General features: G+C 33.7%; 1 protein-coding gene across 48 annotated transcripts in view; it reads right to left on the bottom strand.

The window, feature by feature from the left end:
- Positions 1-26140, bottom strand: part of RIMS2 (regulating synaptic membrane exocytosis 2) — a 580692-nt gene that overhangs the window by 370979 nt on the left and 183573 nt on the right. For 4 of the 48 annotated variants that reach the window (XM_077846913.1, XM_077846915.1, XM_077846910.1 and 1 more), the window contains exon 1: positions 8045-8657. The exons of 38 other annotated variants lie outside the window; for them this stretch is intronic. In XM_077846913.1, the coding sequence (XP_077703039.1) occupies positions 8045-8166 (122 nt within the window). In that variant the 5' untranslated portion in view covers positions 8167-8657. Of the gene's footprint in view, positions 1-8044; positions 8661-26140 lie in introns of those variants that run through there. 6 more of the 48 variants (XM_077846912.1, XM_077846914.1, XM_077846916.1 and 3 more) reach the window with 3 other exon arrangements.

Here is a 26140-nt window from a genome sequence, read left to right as displayed (position 1 = left end):
ACAAGCTGCTCAGTTTCTAGAGAAAAGGTAGTGTATCCTATTTTGTGTACAGCATTTTATTTCAAAATTAAAATATAACTCCACAGGACCCAAAAAATAATGTTCAAACATTCATGGCAAAAAATACATGTAGCATTGGAAAATTTTATTAATTTAAACATGGGTCATTATTATGAGCACTATCATCAAATTTTCAGCACACACATTTTATTCTGTATACTGTGATCAACACCAGCTGAAGAACTGGTGGCTACTCTCACAAAGTAGGATTTCATCTTTAGTCTACTCATTGCTACCAAAAATATCATCAAACTTCCTCTAAAAAAATCCACGTGGAAATTATCTTTGAAACGGATGTCTATCTAAGAGATGAATAAATATGGCTTTTGTCTCTTCATCATATCTGATCAGACATTTTCTTTTACTGATAGATCAGAAATATCAAACTTGTTTTCTGTGAAGAAAGCCTGTGCACACACTGCTCATATTTTACCATTAACAAAAGTAATTAAAATATGGGTGAGACAGAGTAGCAAGGAAATAATTTTTTTTTAAGATTTTATTTATTTATTCATGAGAGACACAGAGAGAGAGAGGCAGAGACACAGGCAGAGGGAGAAGCAGGCTCCATGCCGGGAGCCCAATGCGGAACTCAATCCCGGGACTCCAGGATCACGCCCTGGGCCAAAGGCAGGTGCTAAACCCCTGAGCCACCCAGGGATCCCCCAGGAAAGAATATTAAAAGTTATGTATTATCTATATTTTCTAATGATACAATATTAATTTAATTAGAACTTGAGGTTCCCAAATTAGCCACCGGACAACTGGCTAACCAATGATATTTGGAAAAATACAACAAATTACAAACAATGAAGTTGGGATTACAAAAGAAACTATAAATATAATTTCTGCCAGCATAGTACTTCATAAATACAATTTAGAATGTTAAAGAATTGATTCTTCTTTGGATAATGGCCAAGGAACTCCCATCAAACTAATCCTCCGAAAGATAAGTTCTGGACAAAATATGAACAAATAATTATTTGAAGGCCCTAGAAAGTAATAAAAGAAGACAGACGCTAGGGTGTAACTGACATTTGAAGAAAGGAATGACTTAGGTGCACTTCTCTTTTCTTGACTTAGCCAAATCCATTCAATGTTTGAAGGCTAAATCTATGTTAGAAAATTCAGTATCTTCCTAACTTGAAAAACCAGAGTAAAGAATTTGAGCAAATACAGAAGGTGGAAAGTGAGGGGAAAATGATGAAAAGAAAGCTACAGGAAGGAAAAAGAAATTTCAGTGAATAATAAACACTGCCAAATCTCATGCATGCACAGAAAGACTTGAAGCAGCTCAGCTAAAATTAAAATAATTAAACTAAAATTTCAGCCGCTTTACCTCAAGGGAAACAACAAAGTCTGTAGCTCAAGTTCAGCCAAGTTAAATTCCTGCTTTAAAAATAATCACCACTCTTCAAAACAGATTTCAAAGTCTCTATACAGTATTGTTAAACGTATCCAAGATAAAATTTAAGATTATTCAATATATTAAGAAATAGGAAAACATGACCCATACTCAAGAGAAAAGAAGACTCAATAGAGACTGATCAAGAGGTAACTTGGGTGTTAAAATTAGCAGAAAAGAATTTCAAAGCTAGCGTATAAAAACTATGTTAAAGGAAGTGAAGGTAATATGCTTATAACAAGTGAAAAGATAGGAAATCTCAACAGAGAAATAACCATAAATAAATAACCTTCTGGGAGATACGTAAGAGGATAGATTCATGACTTAGGGATTGGCAAAGGATTTTTAGACAGAAAACAAAAACCCTAAGAGAAAAAAGTTGATAAATTATATTTCATCAAAATCAAATCTCTGTTCATCTAAAGGCATTATTAAAGAAATGAACAAGCAAAAAAAATGAACAGGTAAACCACAGACTGGGAGAAGATATTCATGGAGCATATGCCTGACAAATGGCTGATATCCAAGTAGATTTTATAAACTTCTACAACTCATTAAGAAAAAAACCTAATTTTATAAAAATTGAACAGACACTTCACAAAGGAAGATGTACAACTGGCCAATGAATGAAAAAGTGCTTGGCATTGTTAGTTTTATCAAGCAAATACAAAATAATATCATTAGGATATGCTATTATACACTCACCAGAATGACAAAAATTAAAAAGACATATCATCAAAGTTTGGACAGTGTGTGGAACCACCAAAATTCTCAAACATATTTGGTGGGAATTTAAAATGAACAACACCTCTTTAAAATGGTCTGCATTATAAAATTAAGCATACACCTACCCTGTGACCCAAGAACTCCTCTTCTAGGTATTCATGCAAGAGAAATAAAAATACATGTCCATAAAAAAGACCTAATTGAGAATAGGTTTATTCATAACACAGTATACTACTCAGCAATAAAAAGGGAAAAAACCTACTTGTGCATGCAACAGCATGGATAGTTTTAAGTTATGCTGATTAAAGGTCATTTATAAAATAACATATTCTATATGACTTCAACTATATGAAGTTCTAGAAAAGACATAGCTAATCATATCCCCCTACACTGGGGGAGAAAAAAAGCAGAACAATATTTGGTTCTGGAGGCTGGGGGAAGCCACTATTGACTAGAAAGTAGCTTAAGGGATATAAGTGTTGGAATTTAGAGATTAATAAATATAACAGTCCTTAACTCAAGAGCTCACAGTATAATGATTTTACCAATATCACACAACCAGTTAAGTAGCAGCTCTGAGATATGAATACAAATTTCATGTTCAACACTATACAACATAAAGCTAACACAATATTTATAGAAAAGTCAGGCACAGATCAATTCTTGACTAAACATGGCAGCTCTCCTTGCCATTTTCCATGACCTCTATCTCTGACATTTCAAAGGTGAGATGGAAAGTTTAAAAGAGTTTAAATGACAAGTCCTGAGTTTGATTTTAAGTAAGCAGATGAAAATTGTTTCTAGAACCTAATATGGGTCCCATGTCCCACCTCCTAAATCAGAGCTGCTCCACTTTTACCTGCTTTACATACTGAGTTACATTCTGAAGGAAGTATTCTCTGGTAAAAACAAAAAAACAAACAAAAAGCAGTTTGAAAAACATTAGGCAAAAGAAAGCCATGTTCAATGGCTTTTCCCATTTTGCCCTAGAAAAAGTATTCACACACATTTCTGAGATATTTTTAAAAACTTCTGAAATTCAGAAGCTGAACTCAAATTATGGATCAGTCCTAGGAATTCTTTCATTATAGACATGAATCTTTGTGTGTAACTAATAAGTGAATATGAATATGATAGTTCATACCATGTATGAAATGAATTCATTTTATTAACTGAATAGTGCCAGCATTGAACAGAAAGTTTACCAATAATTACCTTGAGTTTTCTAAGACTCTCCATGATCATATAAAACTTGATAATAAAAAAGTACAGTCAACATTTGCCTGTCAGTCGTCAACAAAAACACAGCTTTATAAAAATTTTCCCCAAAAGAAAATATTTAAAAATTACATATCAGTATCAGATTAAGGATCTGGACTAATAATTATAGTATATAGCTAAGGTCTACAGTATATATTCAAGTAAAAATATATATGATATACATTCATAAGTCATTGATTAGAAATAGATCACTGTTAAGACTAGCTTTTATATCTACAATATATAATTATTAATTTTATAATAGTATATATATTTAACAAGGTTAAATAAATATGTGTGTGTGTTTGTGTATACATGTGCACGTGTAACAGACTATTGGGTGCTTTACACTTCAGAATAAAGACTGTTCATAAAAAAATGTTCCTACAATGAAAAATCAATTGTGCTGTGATCGTACCAACTCCAAACAATGCATACTGTGCAGATTGCACTCTCAGAGCTATGAAAAGTAAGCATGCTGCTCTTTTAATGTCAAAGTAGTCATTAATGTGCCATGATAAATAAAAGGAGTTTATCTCAAAAATCCTGAACACGAATTGATGGCTTCATTATAAACAAAAGCAATAGTAAATGCTATGTAAAGAATGAAATACTTCTCACCCAAAACACTACAAGACTAAATAATTAAACATTTATTTTGCAAAATCAAATTTTACTTAAATAATATTAATGTTTTAGAACTGTGGAAACTTGTCATTGGAAAAGAGTCTATTTGCCCTAGGTAATTTCAAGACTTACATTTCATTTTTATAGAGTGGCCCTATAATTTATTGTCAAATAGCAACACTATTGACAAGTACTGACAATAATTAGTGCAGGGTGGCAGGCATAAAATGGGGCTATGCCAGGCAAACCAGATCATAGGGTTATCTTACTAGGAATCAAAAACACCAACAAATCCAAATATCCTTTGGTCTATTAAGTTCTTTGTAATCTTACATTGAAATATGGAAGTTTGCCTATCTCATTTTATGCATATGAAAGGGAGAGAAATACTGTCTTTAAAACCTATTCTGAATAAACTCCAGTCCTATTATGCCCCTGTGTGGCCAGCCGGCACAGCAAATTCACTGCCACCCATTTAGTTACAAAGAAAAAAAATCACATCTGGAGAAAAAAGATAGATTTCTTCACTGTACAAGAGAGACTACTAAAAACCAGTAAATGGAAAAACTTGAAGGATATGAAGTACATTTTTCCACAAATTTTATCACAAAAGATAGTCATCATTATCATGTATTTGAATACTCTTCAAAGCCACTGATTACTCACTGCAGTGAGCTCTGTTAAAAATATATCTTCTAGCATCCCAGTATTTATGTTTGCTTCCAAAGGCAAGATCACAAAATCTAGGCTTCATAATGAATTTAGCACTTGAAATATCCATTTTATTAGCAACAAAAGCAATTATATTTGTATCTGATTAAATATTTAATTTGTAAAAATGAGTTTATAGTAAGCAAACTTGATAACAATTTAAAGTGGCATTTCATCAAAACTTGTCGAGTGGATTTATGTAGAATGCAGACCCTGATTTTTTTTTCTTGCTTTACCTTTAGTTGTTTCAATTCAATTGTAAAAGCACAGAGAATATCCTGCCACCTCTTTTATGCAGTGAAATGGTACTCAAGGATCACAAGGATAAGAGAATAAGCTAAGAACTTTCAGTCTGAAACATAAGGATCATTCTATATAGCTTCCAACAACAAGTCTAAAATATTCTAATGATTTTCACTCATAAATACATTTCAATTATTCATTTGATAATAAAATACTATACTCATATACAGCTTAGTAATTTACTATCCATAAAATATTCCTCGTGTACTTAAATCTTGGCTCTTTTGACAAGTTGAACTAGCCAATGTTTCTGGAGTAACCACTGTGGGAGATTTTCATCTTTAACCTTTTATTGCTTATATGTCATAAAAATAAACAGCCCTACCATCTGAATCCTGATGAAAGTTGAGTTGTAGATTTCAGGATATGATTAGCTACCTAGGAAAAGTCTCAAGAATATTACTTGAAAGGGTCCCCTCAATGATATATTGACCACAACCAATGCATAGTACTTATTCTAGTAATTTCTCCTAGAAAGCAATTCAGAATAAAATATAATCTAACTGCCCATATCTATGATTTATTTTTATATCAATTTAAAGATCATAGTTCATGTCACAACACAAATACTGAATATTTCATTTGAATTAGTCCAAACAATTAAATGATTACTATACATAACAACCAAAACTGCTCTTTCCAGAGACATAGTTACATAATTGATGCTTCAGATCTCAAGACCATTAATGTCCAGTCTACAAGGTTGAAAGGCTCATTATTTAGAAAGATTTTTAAAGTTGTAAGATCACATCTTCTGATGACATACTAGGGTCATTATTTTTCCATGACTTTTCCTTCAAGAATGATTTTTCAATCTACATCTTACTTTCTGATTTAATACTAACTGAAATGTTGATGTCAAGGCATTTATATTTTTTTAAAGAATTTAAGCAGAGAAAGAGTTCTAAAGAAAGAGTTCTAAAAGATCATTTATATCTTATCTGAACACAAAGTAACTAAAACATTAAAATATGTGGAGGCATTAATCCAATATATTAACTTATTTTCACTCTTCATACTTATAATAACTATTTGTATAACTGGTTTAGACTGATTTTAAAAGTAAATCGAGTAGTTGATTATGAAAATCAATAGACTGCATGTGAAAAAATGTCATGTTTTTTGAAGACTAAGAAGTTAGGAACATATAAGGCAGGTATATTTTTTCTCCTAAACCAGAATAAATTTTTTATTGATTAAGTGGTAATTTCAGATAATCTTAGATAAAGAAATCAAAGTAAGCTAAATAAGACTGGTGTTACAGAGCATCAGAAGCTTCACATTTTAATGTTAATTGCAGCAATATAAAATTCTAGATTTTTAATAATGAGAGCAATGCAATTATAAATATGCCAACAATAAAAGAAACTTGAAGCTAAAACAAAAGCATAGTGATAGGGACCCACAAACCCATCAAAATATAAATATTCTCATATTTTAAATCTAACAACATTTCCTTTAAAACTAAATTGCATGCCATACTGTTCACAGCACAATTTCTAACGTGAATATATACCCAGACCTAATATTAATATTTTTAAACACATAAATTCTTGGCATTAAAAAAAGATAGAAATCAAGCAAAGAGAATATTTATAAAGGATGAGTACAAATCCTAAAACTGGTAGCTTCAGGTCATGGAAATTTTAAGAAAGCCATACTGCCTCTTTGATTTAAATATAACATGCAATACAGATTATTTCTACCATAAATTACAGACACTCAAGACTCAAGTGATGTATTACTAAGTTAAAAAACCTAGTATCTTAAAATATAGATAGCCTATTACAGGATATCATAGCATATACTATTGTATTTTAAATTATCTAAAAACTAAACATAAAATCAGTCAATTGGATAGAACCGTTCTGAGGAAAGAAGTGAAATTTTATTTAAAAAACAGATATATTATTCCATATTCAGTGAAAAGGTCATATATTTATCATCAGTAAACATTTTAAATGTCAACAAATTTTAAAAGCCTCCTTTTCATCTGCTAAATTAAGACACATACTGTGTTAACAGGTTTTCTTAAATCTCTAAATAGGCTGCCTCACAGTGTTCAGAAGAGACCAGCAGAACTATTCAATATTCTATGCACTATCAGTTCTCCCTCAAATTCCAGAAGGTTTTAGTGCATTATTATCATATTCACAGAATTTCTTTCTTAAGCTTTCTCCACATATATTTAGTTAAAATGGGATCTTTTCTATAGTAGGGGTATAACATTAGCAATTCTCGCAACGCAAACAACTGGATAATAAAACTGCATTTTAAAAGCCTTCTTTAATAGGCTGTCTCTTAGGTTCTCTTTCTAAGCCAGAGAAACCGTCTAAAACATGTTCCTAATTTAACAATCTTCACCACATACACAAAATGATGAGGTTGAAAAAGCAATAGGAATTTATAACAAAGCATCCTTTCAAACTAGCCAAGCAAATACAAAGCATTATTAGCAGTTTGATAAAATAGCTTGTTTAAAAGTGATTATTGATCTACCCTGCATAGAGAAATGTCTCAGACCCAGGAAACATCTTCCGCATGTTTTACAAAGAGCATGCATGACTGCTAATTCACATTTTCTAACAAATCACATATGATTATATATCCCCATCCCTATATATGCATTGTAATCACTGCCATGTTCACAAAAGAAAAAAAAATCCATCAGGCATTTTAAGTGAATCAGTTTATTTATTAGAAAATGAAATCATGTAACAGCCTGTATTATGTTTCAAAGGTCAAACTAGTTAAATTTAAGATGCTTTTGGTGCTTTGAAGTAAGCTTATTTTCCTTCTTAAAAATCAATTAAGGAGAATACTATATAAAATTTCATATTAAAGACAACACCCTTATAATACTAACATTTCAATACATAACAATTTTTATAGACATTTAGGATGATTCTGAAAATATCAATGCTAAAAGAAATATAGTTTAGCTTTACTCACCTTGCATTGTTCAGCGTTTGTCCAAAAAGCTCATTTTGTAAAATATTTGGTGGGGATGAGAAAACCCCATGAAAATGAGATAAAACAGAATTGCAGACCTGGCGCAATGTCTCAAATTGCATTTTCTTTCTTTTTTTTTCTTTCTCTTATTTTTCCTTACCACCTGTCTTTAAAGTCATCTATTTGCAGACACCATCAAATAAAAACATGCCAATCAAGTTCCATATTTCTCCTGAGCTCTGTAGAAACTGTGCTTAAATGAGCAGAGGTTGATAGTTAATTGTACAGTCATTATTCTTCTAATTCAGTCGTAGAAGATTCAGTACCCGTACAGCTTTCGGCTTTCTCCTGACTGTAGCAAGAATTCTGAACAGCAGTAAGCTTTTTGGGCATTCCCAGCTGAAGTGTGAAGCTGAGCTGCTTTCATGTACTCTACTCATATTTCTCTAAGCCTATTAAAAACACGCAATGAATAGATGCTGTCGTCAGGAGTTTCAGCACATCTGGCTGCCAGCAATAAAATCTCAGAAGTAAAAAAAATGGGGACAAGGTATCTTCTCAATGTTACTACCGGGTAAGAAGAGAAATTATGAATTTCCCAACCCTTTCCTCTTTCCCTGAAAAATGAATAACTCCAGCAACGGAGTATGTAGGTCTCTTCACTGTGAAGGCTGCTGCATAGGACAGAACACTCTAAAAATAAGTGGTTTATCTTCTTCTGATATCATGAAGCTATAAAAATATGACAGACAATAGGGTTTTTATTGCCTGCATTTATAATGCTGTGCTTCCAAAGAGACATTTGGAGAACTTACTTGTCTTAATTTCTTACTTAATTTTAAAATGTCTTCATTTATCTTTAAAGAAATAGTGGATAATGTTCAATCCAGTACCTTTCTAAGGGCCATATATAGTGACTACATGATTATCTGTGCAACTTAGAAAAAAATTATACTCTATCAATTAAAATTCATATAAGCCGCACACATTAAATATGAACTTCCCCACAAATTAAAAAACAAAACAAAAAAACAACAACAAACACACAACTAAACCCAGAGAGACTTTATCAACTATTATTAACTTACTTCAATAAATGGTGGTCAGAGCATTTCTCAGAAAAGAATATTTCCTGAAGGCTCTAATTGTCTTAGAGTACCCCAGATCACCACTCATTCTCAAAAAAGTAATTCAGGTTTAAATAAAATCTTAGTTATTCTACATCCAGGTGCATTCATTTTTCTACAAAAGATGCTCTAAAAGTAGTGTGTAAACCAAATTTTAAAAATCAACTAATTTATAGAGAAAGTTAACATCTTTATTAATCTTTAACTGTTTCTAAACCATGACATATCTATAACAGATATACCCGTGTTAGTCCTTTTTACCTCAACTTTCAGCTTTAACCCTTTCTATCCCCTTCCACATGCATACCACTATAAGTAGGCACTTAAATACGTTAAGAAGTTTTTTAGAAACTGATGAATTCTTTGTTGACATGAATAAACATATCACAAAAGAGCAACACAAAATAGACATGTAACAACATAAATTTTTAATGACACAAAATAAACATGCAATAATGCTAATTTTCAAATAATCAATTTTTTTTTAAGAAACTACAGTGTTCAATTTTAGGTTTGTCCTCAACTAAGAGTGTTTATCATTTATTATTTTATATTTCTATAGGTGCATGTTAACCTATTTATGAAACAGAATAATCATAAAATACTTTTGGTTCATAAAGTACTTCTGTATTTATTTTTTAATTTTTTAAGATTATTTACTTATTTATTTAAGAGAGAGAAAGAGCAAGAACGAGAGAGCACAAGCAGAGAGAGATGGAGAAGCAGGTTCCCCACTGAGCAGACAGCCCAACACAGGGTTTGATCCCAGGACCCTGGGATCATGACCTGAGCCAAAGGCAGACACTTAACCAACTGAGCCACCCGGGCACCCTAAGACTTCTAAATGTATTTTTTTAATATCAAGAAAATGGGGCAGCCCCGGTGGCTCAGCGGTTTAGCGCCGCCTTCAGCCCAGGGCGTGATCCTGGAGACCCGGGACTGAGTCCTGCGTCCGGTTCCCCGTTGGAGCCTGCTTCTCCCTCTACCTATGTCTCTGCCTCTCTCTCTGTGTCTCTCATGAATAAATCAATAAAATATTTTTAAAAATAAATATTAAAAAAAGAAGGAAAATATAAGGGAGTTGTAATTCTATTGTTTTATAGATGAAAAGAAACTGAGGCTCTGAAGGATTAAAGATAACACAGCTTATAAAAAGAGTATTTAAATGAGAGTCTGTTTTGGATTCCGTGTCACATGCTCCTACCCTCTCATTCTATCTTCTATGTATATACACACATGGGTCTGCGTGCGCACACACACATACACACATACCTATTTGTGAACAGATCAGCCTCTATGCATGAATAGGAAAACTACTTGCCAGCGACCTAATCAAGAATATTTCAGTTAGAGCAAACATCTTAATTATTTTAACTCACAAGTAACTTTAAATAGGTTTCTTTCCTTTAACTCAAAAGCAACCTGATGTGCTTCAAATTTTTAAGCTTTTGATCATGTTAATGTTTTTACATCTGTAAAAGGTCAATTTTTTGTAAGTGAAAACATATCGTTTTAAAATTCTCTATTTCCAAGCTTATACTATCTGTGATGAATATATAATTTCCAAGCTTATACTATTTGTGAAGCCTATATGTATGGATGGATGTATATATATAATTTCCTCTTTGTGGTTAGACTCAATTTTTTAAATAATCAAAAGCCCCTTTGAAGCACGTCTGTTAAATAAGAAGGTGATTAGACTGCAAAGCACCCTTTGTTGCTTTAAAAAAAAGAAGTTTCTTTTGTTTCAAAATTGGATCTGAAGGCAAGGTCATAGGAAGAGTTTCAAAAAATGGTCTCAGCAATGGAAACATCACTGGAATGAACTGCAATGTGACTTCTTTGAAACACTAAAGATTATAGCAACTACCTTCCTCCTCAAAGCCTTCTTTGGCTTCCGCCTTCAACACACACTACTGGTCAGCTTTCTTAGTTCCTTCAACATTCTAGAAGTGATTTCTTCCGCTTCCCCAGTCCTTAGGAACCTTTCACCTGCTCCCATTCATCCTTAAGGACTCAAATGTCACTCAAATCCTTAAGGACTCAAATGTCACTTTCTTAAGAAGACTTTCTCTGACCTGGATTAGGATCCCTATCATGCACTCTCATTGTATCCTGTATTTGTTCTTCATGCATTTGATAAAACTGTCACTATATATCTACTTGAAAAAAAAAGTTTCATGTCTTTCAGCTCCAGTCCCATGAGGTTAAGGCTCACGTTTGTTTTATTTTAGCATAGTGCCTAATAAGTGCTCAATAAATGTTTGTTGAATGAACAGATGCCTATTATTTTATTGAAAAAGTAATTAGCTTCTAGTCACATCCCATAAGTAGGATAGGAAACTGCTCAGGGCTCAGTTTGGTTTTTGGTTTCTGTGTTTATTTTAGCTGGCCACATCATGTTATAAGGCTCATAAATATAAGAACAACCAATATTTGCAATCAAAAACATTGTGTAATTTGTTGGAATATCCTGAATATTTTACGAATGTTTATAGCTAATACTTGTTTTACATTTTCTGTACACTGTAGGACACATGTAACATAAACATTGGAGGATTCTATAAGGAGAGTAAGAACATGGTACTTGGGAGTTTGATGGCCTGGTTTAATATTAACTAAGGAGTGCCTGGTGGCTCAGTGGTTGAGCATCTGCCTTTGGCTCAGGGCATGATCCCAGGGTCCTGGGATCCTCACATCAGGCTCCTTGTGGGGAGCCCAACGTGGGACTCAATCCAGGGCCTCCAGGATCAGGCCCGGCAGTGCTAAACTGTTGAGCCACCCAGGCTGCCCCAAATCAAATCTTTTTTAAAAAATATTAACTCCAAACCTAACCAGCCATTATACCTCAGGACATTCACTTTATATATCCGGGCTATGGTTTCTTCAAGCTATGTAATTTACCTCACAGGGTTATTATTATATTTAAACATATAATGCATATAAATACATTTTATAAACTCTAAACTACATAGTGATTGGAAGTAACCTATGAGAACCAAGATTCTAATAATTATGTTCAGATATCTTTTATTTATCATCTTTATTCATGCATTTCTTGGTGCATTTATTCATGAATATCTTTGTGCAAGGCTCTATCTCTCTGTCTGTTAGATATTGACAGTATACAATGCTTATACTTACCTCTTCTTGGGAAAATCAGATAATTAGATCTATATTTATACTGAGTCCAGCAGAGAGGCATTAACTCTCACAAGTGATGTAGATGGTGGAAACCTGGCTGTACTATTAGAATCTTTAGCACCTCACTGGTAATGAAAAACTAATTAGAGTTCTCCCAGAAGAAGATGTGTTAAGCAATTTCTAGCAGCAGAGGCAATTTTATTAAAGAAGATATCTAAAAAGCTAATCAACACCTGAAAGAGTTTAATCTAAGACATCAAAAGAATTCAAATAAAAATAATAACAATATAATGTGCTTTTGCCCATTAAATTGGCAAAGTATTGGCCAGAGGGTTAGAGAATGGGCACACTCTCATACTATGTTTATTAGTATAAGTATACATGGGTAGAACCTTTCTGAGAGATATTTAGTAAAATGTACCAAAAACTTTAAAGGTGTTCAAAATTTGAGAGAACACTAGAAGAATAAACACCAAAATGTTAATATTGATTATATTTGAACACAGATTTTTTTTCTTCATTATACTTCTTTATATACACTAGCTACAAGAAAAGCCCAAAGTTTAATCCACCTACAAGTGGACAATTCCACAATTACAATGAAATCATAACCATGCATATTAAGTATGATGTCAGGCCATGAACTTTTTCTTAGCAATGCTCAAGTAAATCAAATTAGATTATCAGTTTTCACGCGATTAACTGTATCCATTAGCAAAGGGATTTTCTTCTTTATCGGTGAGTTTCTAACATTCTATAATAACTCAAATTGTTTAATTAGTACTATGAAACATCCAAAAGAAAGGAGAAAAAAGAACTAGCACTAACATGTTTATAATATCCCCCAAAATACTTAAAGCATAAGCTCTTAAAAATTAAAATTACTTAAAAGTCTTTGTTTACAAATACCTAATGGCTGTGAGCTAAATGTCTTAAGAAATTTAACACAAACTCAAAAAAAAAAAAAGAAAGAATAAAAATTGAGAACCTCTTCTAAATTAATTAAAGCACAAACCTCTTACTTTTTTAAGAGTACCAAAGTATGTCTATTAAAATGTCCCATACATGCAAATATGTAAACATAGCTAATCAACTACTGAAATGATATGATGTATAATATGTTTAATCCATAACAAAAATCCAGAAATGCTTTGAAGGAATTTGTCATTTTCTTAAAATACACATCTGTAGTTCTATCTATATAACTGAAACAACTGCACTATCTCTTCTGTTGCATTATTCTTGTTCCACTGACTATTTGAAACATCTGACTGATAAAAATCTCAGGGTTATATATAAGAAAGATGGTCCAGAGAACAAGCGTCTTCATATGTTTTGCAAATTAGTGTCATGCATTGTAAATATTTCCCTGAGGCAAGACCATAGAACTGTTCACCTCAGGGATAAACAAAGAAGCAAATAAAAGGCAGATGATGAAATTTTGAATAAAAGTAGAAAGGAAAAGGCATTCAATAAAGGTAAATTGGCTGGTACTTCAACTTAGAGTGGACAGTATATGGTATATCCAGGGATGAAAGACAGGAAGAATGGCCCAGACTTAAATATGCACACTATAAATCTAAAGATTCCAGAGTAAAATCAGAGAAAACAGTGGAGTTCAAAATATCTACAGCAGTTTTCATGATAAGTTTTTTAAAACATGTTGATACTATTGTTTTCCTGATGTACAAAAAAATTCTGTAGTATTTCCTAGGGCTATTTCTTTGGGCCACTGCTGCTGAACACACAAATGCATGAAGCCCCACCATTATTATCATTTCTCTGACTCCTCTTTCTAGAGCAGAAATATGAGGGCTAATCCTACTATGCTTAGCTCAAGCTGCATTATTCTGAGAGGTATTACAAGATTGCTTCAACAGTCCAGTGCCAAGCAGCTCTTACCAGAGTAGTTCCCATACCTACAAGCTGGCAGCAATAGGAATTTACTTTCCATTGGACACAGGGGTCAGGCCTAGATTTAAGCTCCAGAATGAAAATGTCCAGAGTTATTATCTAGATTCTACCTCCTAGAACAAAGAGAGCAAAATCTCTGAAAACACAAACTGGCAAGCCCCTCAAGTGTTAGGACTACTAGTTCCAAGTATAAAACTCCTTGATAACTATCAAGAGAATCACTGGAAGGAAGCAACACAACAATTTCAGGGAGCTATGTCAATACAAATAAGAGCCAACGCAATCTCTAAATGCTATATTCACCAGGAACCACAGTGTAAGAAATGTTTATAAATTTAGGACTCTAAGCATTCACACCTAAGTTTGCAAACTGAATGTCCATTGTTATCCACATGAAAATTAAAAATAATCACCATTGGCTCAACTATAAATTTGTTTTAGCAAAATATGGAGAAAATGGGATACTGTGCAATAATACGGTCCTCAGAGAGTTCCCATCCACAATTGCTTTCTTTCATGCAAGTCCCTCTACTCATTACATCATGAGCAAATGGAAACATCATAAATATACCAAGACATTATCTCACTACATATGAGTATGGGGAAATCAACTAGGAAGCTAAAGCACTAGTCAAAGAAAGATATTAGTTGGCTTCAATTACAATGATTACAGTATCATGAAGACAAAGAAGGACTATAAAGGTAGATGTTGAATTAACAAGACATAATGATTGATTTGCCACAGGGATGGGAGGTAGTACATGAAGGTCAAGAGAGCAGTCAAAAATGACTCTCAGATTTCTCTCTTAAGTAACCAAGCAGATAGTTTTAAAATTTGCTGAGACAGAAAATGCTAAAGGAGGAGCAGACTGAGAGAGAAGGAAGAGGAAGATGATGAGCTGTTGAATTTAAGAAGCATACAAGATAGCTAAAAAAGCAAATAAATAAGCAATTGAACATGCCACTCGAGTTTAGAAGAGAGTTCTCATTTAAAGATATAAATTCAGGAAGCATCAGCATGTTAGTAACTATTTCAATCAAGTAAGTAAATGACATTACACAAAGAGAAAGTTCCAAAAAAAGTTTGAGAGCACAGGGAACTAAGTTCCACATTAAGTCATCAGGTAAAGAAGAAGCAAGTAAAGAAAAAGAGGAGGAATAGCCATAAAAGTAAGAAGGAAATCAGGAGAGTGTGGTGGCCTTAGAAGCCAATAAAAGGCAATGTTTTAAGAAGAATGGTATAATCGACTCTCAGTTACATATTTGTGACCCTGTGTTTCAAAACAATTCTGAAAAGAGCTCTTTTAGCCTGTAATCACTCACTCCATAGGACCCAGATCTCGCTATAAAAATAGACCAGAAACAGACATCTAAGTTTCCTTCATCTACCCCTTTTTGTCCCTTGGTGAAAGGTATGCAAACAAAATTTTTAGTCTTGGTTCAGCCAAGACTATAAAAAAAGCAGAAGACCTTATGCAAATTAGTTCATGCAAATCTACAGGTATCTTGATCCAATGCTACCAACTTAAAAATATAATTAGATATGGGCTTTAGAAATGAACCAAAATCAAGATTAATCAGAGAACTCAGCTACTTATGTATGAGTTAAAGTGATTAAGCACCAAATTTGAAAGGAGAAAGTATAAAATAAACAAGACCTACTCTATCAATTTTCCATCTAATTTTCCCTTTTCCTTACAAGCTCCTTCCTAAAATACCTGGTTTATTTATTATCAAATCTAATTTAGAGCCTCTTGGTTCTAATGATACTTGTCATGATGAAGAATAATATTTGTTTTATGTGTAAAATCAAGTCACCAGTGATTTTATTACTATGTTATTTCCTATCTTAAAAAGAACCTCCCTTGATCCCACATTCCTTTCTAGGAATTCCTTTTCACAACAAAATTTCTTCAAGGAATTGTCTATAGTTGCCATATCCACTTCCTCATTTCACACCCTCTTCTCAATCTATGACAATCAATTTTCCATCTCTAATACACTCCATTAAGACTGTTCTCACCAATGACTTCCATGTTGCCAAATTCAAATGCAATTCTATTTTTTCTTTTTTTAAAAAGTTTTTTTTTTAATTCTACTCAGTTAACATACAGTGTTATATTACTTTCATCTCTGTTCTTAACATGAACTTTGACTTAACTTCCTTCCACAGCATTTGATACTGATGCTATGCTGTCCATGGCCCTTTAACCATTTTTTGGTCCTCTTTATTCTTGAAACACATTTTCCTGATTTTCCTCTTGTTCAGTGGCTATTTTTTCTCAATGTCTTTTGCTAGCTCTTACTCCTCTCTTAGACCTCTAAATGTTGGGAATGTCCAAGGCTCTATTTTGACTATGTTATGGACCTTTTCTGTTCATTATTTTTTAAGTAAACTCTCCCCCAATATGGGGCTTAAATGCATAACTTCAAGTTCAAGAGTTGCATGCTCTACATACTGAGCCAGCCAGGTGCCTCAACATCTTCTGTTGTTCAGTCTACATGCTCTCCCTAGGTGACTCAGATTCATAACCTTAAATATCTTATATACATTATACCTTTGTCCTTATCTTCCTCTAGAATTCTAAACTGATAAAACTGTGTGTCAACTTGACATCTCCAAATGGAAATCAAAAGGTCGTCTCAAATATATGGCCAAACAAAATTTCTGATTTCCTCATCCAAACCTGTTCCTCCTCAGTCTTTCCTATCTTGGAACAACACCATGACTTATCTAGGAATTATCCTTGATACCTCTTTTTCTTTCATACTCTACCATCCACATCAGTTCATTCTGTTAACTCTACCTTTGAAATGGAACACAAATCCATCAAAAGTTCCATTTTACCACTACAATTCGAATTCAGGCTACCAATATCTCTCTCAGACTACTTCAATAGCCTCCTAACTTCTCTGTGCATCAATACCTTTCCTCTTCAACCATTCCCCACCCAACAGAATGACCATAAAAAACATTAATAATATTATGTTCCTTCCAGCTTTAATCCCTATAATGGTATCCTATCACATTTAAAACAAAATCTAAATTTCATTTTACAGAAAGTAAGTTAGCTGTTTTTTTTTTTTTTTTTTTTTTTTGGTCCAAGTGGTTGGTGACAAAGTTTGAAGGAGCATCCACATCTCCTGACAGTCCAGTGCTCCTTACATGGTATTACCATGTCTCAGTAAGCCAGCAACTTCTCATGAATGCTCTCATTTAAAATGTAAGCTAATTTTACAGCTATCAGTGTCCCTAGAATACAGAAAAGAAAGGATGCTGTGAAAACACAAATAAAAATATCAATGTAGGCTTGGACATAAGCATAACTCCCAAAATCTCATATTTTTTGAAGGAACAAAACACAAAGATGCACCTGAGCACTGGATCAAAATATATTTAGGTAGGAAAGAGAAATATTCCAAGGAAAAAAATAAAATTTTCATAATCCTCCCCCATTCACATGACTCTAATTCTTGTTAAGCAAAGTTAAATAAGAAACAGATTTCTTACCACTTTCCAGACAGTGATTTTAAATATGGATTTTTTTAAATTTTTATTTATTTATGATAGTCACACAGAGAGAGAGAGAGAGAGAGGCAGAGACACAGGCAGAGAGAGAAGCAGGCTCCATGCACCGGGAGCCCAAAGTGGGATTCGATCCCGGGTCTCCAGGATCGCACCCTGGGCCAAAGGCAGGCGCCAAACCGCTGCGCCACCCAGGGATCCCTCCAGACAGTGATTTTAAATCATATATCAAAACTTTCAACCATGTCAAAAAATTTACATAAGTAGATTTCAGATATACTGTATAGTAACTGAAAAACAATTTTACCCCACAAGTTCAAGTACATATATTCTGTAGTCTTGCAGCCATGAAAAATATAAACCTTTTCTGAGAAATGTAAATAAAACTTGTCAATTCTGCTCTATCAACAAAAATCAATTCTCGTGCAAAGAAAAAGACTAAAATAGGTAAAGCAATTGGATAAACAAAAAACTCAAGAATTTGAAAATATTACTGAGGAAAACTAAATGAAAATTAAAATCTAGGAAACAGAGAAACAAAAAAATTCCCATGTGAATATATATATACATATATATATAGAAAAGAAAATAGAAGGGGGTTGTATCAGTAGAAAAGGGGAGGTCACCCTTAAGTTTAATTTTCCAGCTCAAGCACTGTGTAATTATGTAAGCACAGTAAGAATTCTTTCATCAGTAACCTTCAAACCAACCTTCAAAGACCTTTCCAGACAAAGAGCTCCAAATCATACCTCAAAACTTCCAACTGTGTTAAATAATATATACAAGTGTATCCCAGGTATATATCACAGAAATAAAAACAGTTGGTTATAGGTAAAAAAAAAAAAAAAAAGTTTATTCTCTACACTATTTATTTTTGCTGCATTATTTGTTTGAAAAAAACTACGGTAGCCATAGATTACTAAAGAAGAAATCCATATGATCTGTATTAATGTTCTTAACAGCAAACTGTATCCCAAATCTTACTACAATAGTGATTTATCATGTATTAAGCTATCTTGAGATGTATGTAACTAATTCTTTCTTCAGGATTCCTAGGGATAAAAGAGATCACACAATATCAAAATAAAAACACTTATAAGAAACATGCACTAGTACTATTATTAAGTAATGCACTCACATATACACACAGGTAAAAGTGGGCATACAAATTAAAAATAAAGAGACAAAAAAATAAATAGACAATTTCTATAAACTTCTAATAAATTTTTTAAAAATTTACAAACTCCTCCTGAGTTCTAAACTAAATCTCTCAATGGCTAAAACACTTTTGTAGGTAGAGGCTACAGTCAAAAAAATTATGTCCGGATCATTTCAGAAAAAATCTTGTCCCAATTCACTTACCTATTCCTCCTAGAAACTAAAGTCAACAAAGATTTTTACATTTGTTTATCAAGAGGAGCAGAGACCATAAACCACATGGACAAACTCAAGGGCAAAACCAGAAATCACGTGAAAAATAAAGAAGGAAGCTGAAAGTTTTGTATACTTCAGGTTATCTTATATAATTCTGTATATATGCAATTAAATACTCTATTGGTAATGGAGTAAGAAACTAGTAAAAATTTATTCTGTAATCTAGCAATTCTCAAAAGTATAGTCTAATGACCTCAGGGGCTCCCCAAGACTCTTTCAGAAGATCTATAGGGTCAAACTCATAGTCATAATAACACTAAAATATTATTTGCCTTTTGGACTCTCTTCTCTCATGGATGTTAGGGTAGAGTCTTTCAGAGGCTAAATTATGTGTGATATCTCAAGATATGGAATACAGAAGATAAAATAATCCAGCTGTCTTCCACTAAATCAGACATTAAAGGGATTTGCAAAAATGTAAAATAATGCCAATTTCCTTACTAAGTTTTTCTTTTCTTTTTGAAATATGTTGTATTTATCCTCTATTATGGCTGCAAAACAAATCCTCACAATCATGGTGGCTTAAAAAAATATACATTTATTATCCTAGCTTCTATAAATCAGGAGTCCAAGCATGGTTTAAAGGGTGTAATCAGGATGTTGGCTGAACCACATTTCCTTTGGAGCTCAGGGTCCTTTCCAAGCTCATGTGATGGTTGGCAGAATTCAGTTCCTTATGACTCTAAAACTGAAGTCCCCTTTTTCTGCTGTCAGCTTACTAGCAGAAAAATTCATTTACTGAGACCAACCAGTTTAATGACAGCATTAAACTGTGAGACTTCCCCACAGATCTACCATGATACTACCATTATTCATATTATAGATTGATAAACTTAGATACCTGAATCCTTCAATAATTAAAGATATCAAATAGGAAAATATATCCTTAACTTTATTTAAAGCCTAATCCAACTCCTTATTTTTAAGGAGATATGCTAGACCTTCTTTGAGCCTTAAAAAGACTATTCTTAATGGGTGACGGGCACTGGGGGTTATTCTGTATGTTAGTAAATTGAACACCAATAAAAAATAAATAAAAAAAAAGACTATTCTTGCATCGTAAGCTTCAATATTCAACAAGATAAAGCCAATGTTTGGCTCCTTAGTCTCACCCTTCTTCCCCTATGATCTTTCAAAAGGTACCTCCTGATTGTTTTATTCCAAAACTGTCTTATCACATCAGCTACAAGAGATGAAAATATACAGTGGAAAAAAAATGGAAGTAGTTATCTACCTCAAACCAGTTTCATTTATTACCACTTTATTTACTTGACTAAAAGATCTAAAACTTCTACACGCACCAACCCTGACCCACCTGAGTATGGCAGTCCAATTTTGTGACCTTTATTCATTACATCCTTGACCAATATCAGAACTGTTTCATTTGGTCTACATCAGGAGAGCCAAAGGGTACAAGGAGAGGTGGGTAAGATGCCCTAGAAGTCAGTACATAACATTAATACGCCATAATAGCCCAACTGCAAATACTCCCATGGTTCACTATACAGGCTCATACACACACTTCCATTGTCAATGTATCAGTAACTATACGATTAAAAAAAATCAATGGAAGAGGAGTATATAAGCACACATGCTAATATTAATTAAGAGCTTGATATGATTTATCAAATTTTATATTTTTATGCATGAGTGGCTTTGAGTAATCCAAGATACATTAGTGTTGGAATGAATTAAAGTCTCAAAAATGGTCATTTTGGTATTAGTCACCATAATTTTCTCAGCAACAGCTTGAAAAAGAGAGCTGCTGGCTAACAAAACCACCACCACTGGCTAACAAATAACTCCATCCTAATGTCTTTCTAGCTTTCCTTTCCTTCTAATTTTACTACTAAACATTTCCCTGATATAATAATCAGCACCAAAACAAAACTATTGAAGTGAATATATAGCACTCAAAAGAAGCTTGTTAAAAATGAATTTATAGGGGCTCCTGGATGGCTCAGTCTGTTGGGCATTGAACCCTTGGTTTCAGCTCAAGTCATGATTTCATGGGCTGTGGGATGCAGCCCTGCATAGGGCTCCACGCTTAGCAGAGAATCTGCTTGAGATTCTTTCTTTCTGCCCCTATCCCCACTCACATGTGCTCTCTCTCTCTCTCTCTCAAACAAACAAATAAATCTTTTTTAAAAACTAAATTTATGGACACCTTTTTCCAAGAAATATTAAGCAACAAGTACAGTTTAAGTCAATTAAATGTCACTGATTAGGAAAATGGATATTAGCTTACAATATTTGAAGTATGACTAAAAAGCAACTAGTTCTAAAGTGACCAGTACTCTAAAGGAAATGGAAACAACTTCCTAAGACTTTGAGTAAGAAGGACAAAACAAGTGGACAAAAGACAAAACTTCCATAAGTCAAAGGAAAATAACTATCACTGAATGTCTTTGTGTGAAAAGTCACCAAATCCAGCCAGAGATGTAGAGAAATGAACGTCACTGAAATTATCCCAAAGATACTAGGAGACAAAAAAAAAAGTGAGTTGAAATTGGAATAAAATATAGTTTTAAGATATAGATCATGGAACATGGAAAAGTTTAAGTTGGAAAGAAGTATTCTACTAAACTGTCTTTATTCTGTCTCTAGCATTTTAAAAGAGGAAGATAGATGATATTCAAATTAGTAGTGAGACATCCTCAAGATAAGTACAGCTGCCATGGCTTATAAAACTAGACTAGAGGGCAGCCCAGGTGGCTCAGCGGTTTAGCGCCGCCTTCAGCCCATGGCATGATCCTGGAGACCCGGGATCGAGTCCCACGTTGGGCTCCCTGCATGGAGCCTGCTTCTCCCTCTGCCTGTGTCTCTGCCTCTCTCTCTCTGTGTGTCTCTCATGAATAAATAAATAAAATCTCTAAATAAATAAATAAATATAAAACTAGACGATATTTTTTATCCATATGCTCAAGAATAAATAGCCTGAAGAGTTCTTATCTATTGATAAAATTGAAATCATAATTAAAAATAACCTAGACACACAAAAAATCCAAGCACCCGACATCAGAGGAAAATTCTATCAAACATTTAGAGAAGAGATGTAACACTTGTACACAAACCCTTAAAGAAAACTGAAGATAGAAGATCACTTCCTAACCCAGCTTATGAGACCAGCACTCCCCAGATGCCAAAAGCAATGATATTACGAGGAAAGGAATCTACCCACCAATATCCTTCATAAATATAAATTTAAAACTCTCTAACAAAATATTAATAAATCAAATCCAACAATAAATAAATAGAATAATATCATGACCAGGAGGGCATCCCAGAAATGCAAGGCTTCTCTAACACTTGAGAAGAGTAGAATTTATTATATAAATAGACTAAAAAAGAAAAATCCTATCATCTCAACAGAGGCAGAAAAAGGCAATTGACAAAATTCCACAGCCAATCATGATTTTTTAAAAACTTCTCAGCAAACCAAAATTAGAAGAGGATTTCCTTAATTTCATAAAGGATATCTATAATAAGACTTACAATTAACTTCATATTTGATTGTAAAAGATTCAAAGCATTTACCCTGAAACTGGGAAGAAGGTAAAGATGTCACTGTCACCACTTCTATTTAACATTATACTGGGAGGCACTAGCCAATAAAATAGTACCAAAAGATGGGGGCGGGGGTGCGGTTACCGCTTACAAACTGAAAAGAAATAATGCTGTCCTCCTGACACATGTCACAATATCACCTATATAAAAAAATCTCAAAGAATGTTTTAAAAAACTAGTGTGGTACTGCCACAGGATAAACAAACCAACAGACAGAATAGAAAACTCAAAAATGGCCCAACTACATACAGAAATATGTTATAAATACGTGGTATCAAAACCCAGTAGTGGGCAAATGGATTACTTAATAGCTGCTGCTGCTGGGAACACTGGCTCACTATACAGGAAGAATAAACTTGAACCTATATTTCGCCATAACCACAAGTAAATTCAGGTTGATTAAAGACATATATGAGGAAGGCAGAACATAAAAGCTAATAGTAGAAAACACAAAATAATATTTCTAGGGTCTTTAAGAATCTGACTTCTTGGGCAGCCCCGGTGGCTCAGCAGTTTAGCGCCACCTTCAGCCCAGGGTGTGATCCTGGGGACCTGGGATCAAGTACCACACTGGGCTCCCTGCATGGAGCCTGCTTCTCCCTCTGCCTGTGTCTCTGCTTCTCTCTCTCTCTCTCTCTCTATCTCTATCTCTCATGAATAAATAAATAAAATCTTTAAAAAAATCTGACTTCTTAATCATGACTAAAAGATCACAAATCATGAAATAAAAGTAATGAGTTTTACTACATCAAAAGAGGAAGGTCTGTTCAACAAAGACATTGTAGATGAAAAAGAGGAGGAGATAACTATTTTCAAATGGGCAAGTAATATAAATAAACAATTCACAGCAATGACAGCCCAGGTTGCTAATGAGTGTAGAAAAATTCTTGGCTTCAATGTAACCAGGAAATTTCAAATTAAAACAAAAATATCCCTTAATATCTACCAGACTGGCAAAAGGCAAATGTCTGACTACCACTAACTACTAGTAATTATATGGGATATCACAAATCCTCAAGCACTGCAGGTAGGGATATGGACAGAGCTATTCTTGAAAACAGAACTAGTTAAATAAAGTATAATACAGTAATTCCACATCTAGATATACATACTACAGAAGAAGACTTGCATAGGTCCATAAGGAGACATGTTCCAAGGGTGTTCACTGATTCACTGTTTGCAATAATGAGGAATTTTCACATAGCCTAGATTCTCCATCAGTAATGGACTGTCAAATAAAGTACAATAGATACATACTAGAAAATGTCACTACTGCTGCCATAACAAATTACCACAAATATAGTTGTTTTAAACAACACCAATTTGTCTTTCAGTTTTGTATGTCAGTAGTCTAGCAGAAGCTTCAATGGACTAAAATCAAGGTGCTAGATGAATTCCATTTTGGAAGTTTAGGAGAGAAACTTCTTTTTTCTCATTCACATTGTTAGCAGAATTCAGTCCCTTGAGGTTATAGGACCAAGGTCACCATTTTCTTGCTCGCTGTAAACTGAGTGGTTCCCAATTTCTAGATGCTGCTGGATTGATTCATGGCCCCCTGCATCTTCAAACTCAACAATGGCCAGTCAAGTCTGTCAGGCTTTGAATCTCTCCTTTTTATTCTTCCATCTCATCTCTTTGACCCAATCAAGAAAGGTTCTCTACTTGGAAGGACTCAAATAATCAGACTGGACTCACTCAAATAATCCAGTATAATTTTGTCATCTCAAGATCTATGACTTTCATCGTGTCTTCAAAACTCCTTTGGCCACATAGGGTAACATATTCACAGGTTGCAGGGATCAAGAGATGAACATCTTCGAAGACCATTTTTCTGCTTATCACAGAATATAATGCAGCAGTACAGACCAAATCACTGATATTCCTAATAAGTAAATCTTTTCAAGTGTAAGATCTAAAGCACCACATCATTTATGTAATTCAAAACACATACATACACAATGCTAGGGGTTTTTTTTATTATTCAAAGATACATATTTAGGTGGGAAAAAATGCAACAGAAGTGCCATAAACTGATAAATATGATCAATAAAACTTGCTACATCTGAGAACCAAAATAAAGAGTGACAGAAGAGACATTGATGACCTAGGAACATCTATACCACACAACTTGCTTTCCTACTATTTTTATACCATGCCATATCTTCTGTCTTTAAAATTCCTTCATTAAAATTCTATTAAAGTTTTAACAATACTACAAAACCTTCCCCAAACTGTGCTATTTAATTATATCATGTAAATTTGTTCATTTAAGAGGCACATGAGTGGCTCGGTCAGGTAAGCATCTGACTCTTGGTTTTGGTTCAGGTTATGATCTCAAGGTGGTGAGATAAAGCCCCATGTTGGACTCCATACTCTGCAGGAGTCTGCTTGGATATTCTCTCCCTCTGCCCTTCCCCCACTCGTGCTCACACTCTCTCAAACAAATAAATAAAACCTTTAATAAATACATACATACTCACATAAATTTGTTCATTTAAGCCTCTACTTCTATATATTTCTAAGTTATATTTTGTTACATTTGTCTTTTCCAATTTCAAATGTTGTATTTCTATAGCTACACCATTAGCCCTGACTTACTAGATTATAAATTCTTATGGCACAGAGCATCTACTACTATTTTTTTATTTCTCCACATAAATTAGTGTTATAAATAAAATATATACTCAATAAAAATTGTAAGCTAAGTACCTGAAGTAATATTTGCTGCAGTATAGCTCCACAGGGAGCTTTCCATTGGTCTAACAAGTACTGTGCAGTATTTTCATTAGGTATCACATAGAAAGCCTCCAAGAAGAACAGGGAGATCATGTGATTTATTCTCCACACCAGAACATTTTTCACAGTAAAGTAAGTGCTCTTAATAACTATTCTGGGGCAACAGGTATAAGCCAAGACTGGCCTTGACAAATGAGTTTATAGGACATCTTACCCCAAAATAGGTTGAAGAATACAGAAAACAACAAGATATTTAGTCAGATTCTTAAACTGAAGTTAAAATGTGACAGATCAAAGCAAACATGCATAAGAATTGCTTTAAAAATAAGCTAAAGCAGTTAAAATGTCCCATCATCAGTGAAGGTGTCTAAGAAACAATAATATTCTAAAGATCAATCATATATGTAGTGACCAATAGTTTAGTTCCTTTATGCAGCTTAACATGTTTTTACAAAGACATTACCAAAAAAATTATTCTAAGAGGCAGAGAAAAATACAGTACTGGATTACATAAATAAATTCCATTTGGGGGCGAAATCCCTGGGTGGCTCAGCAGTTTAGCGCCTGCCTTTGGCCCAGGGCATGATCCTGGAGTCCCGGGATCCAGTCCCGCGTTGGGCTCCCTGCATGGAGCCTGCTTCTCCCTCT

The sequence above is a fragment of the Canis aureus genome, chromosome 14 (assembly GCF_053574225.1).
Source record: "Canis aureus isolate CA01 chromosome 14, VMU_Caureus_v.1.0, whole genome shotgun sequence".
In the NCBI taxonomy this organism is placed as follows: domain Eukaryota; kingdom Metazoa; phylum Chordata; class Mammalia; order Carnivora; family Canidae; genus Canis; species Canis aureus.
The sequence above is the reverse complement of the archived record's forward strand: the minus strand, read 5'-3'. Positions and strand labels throughout refer to the sequence as shown.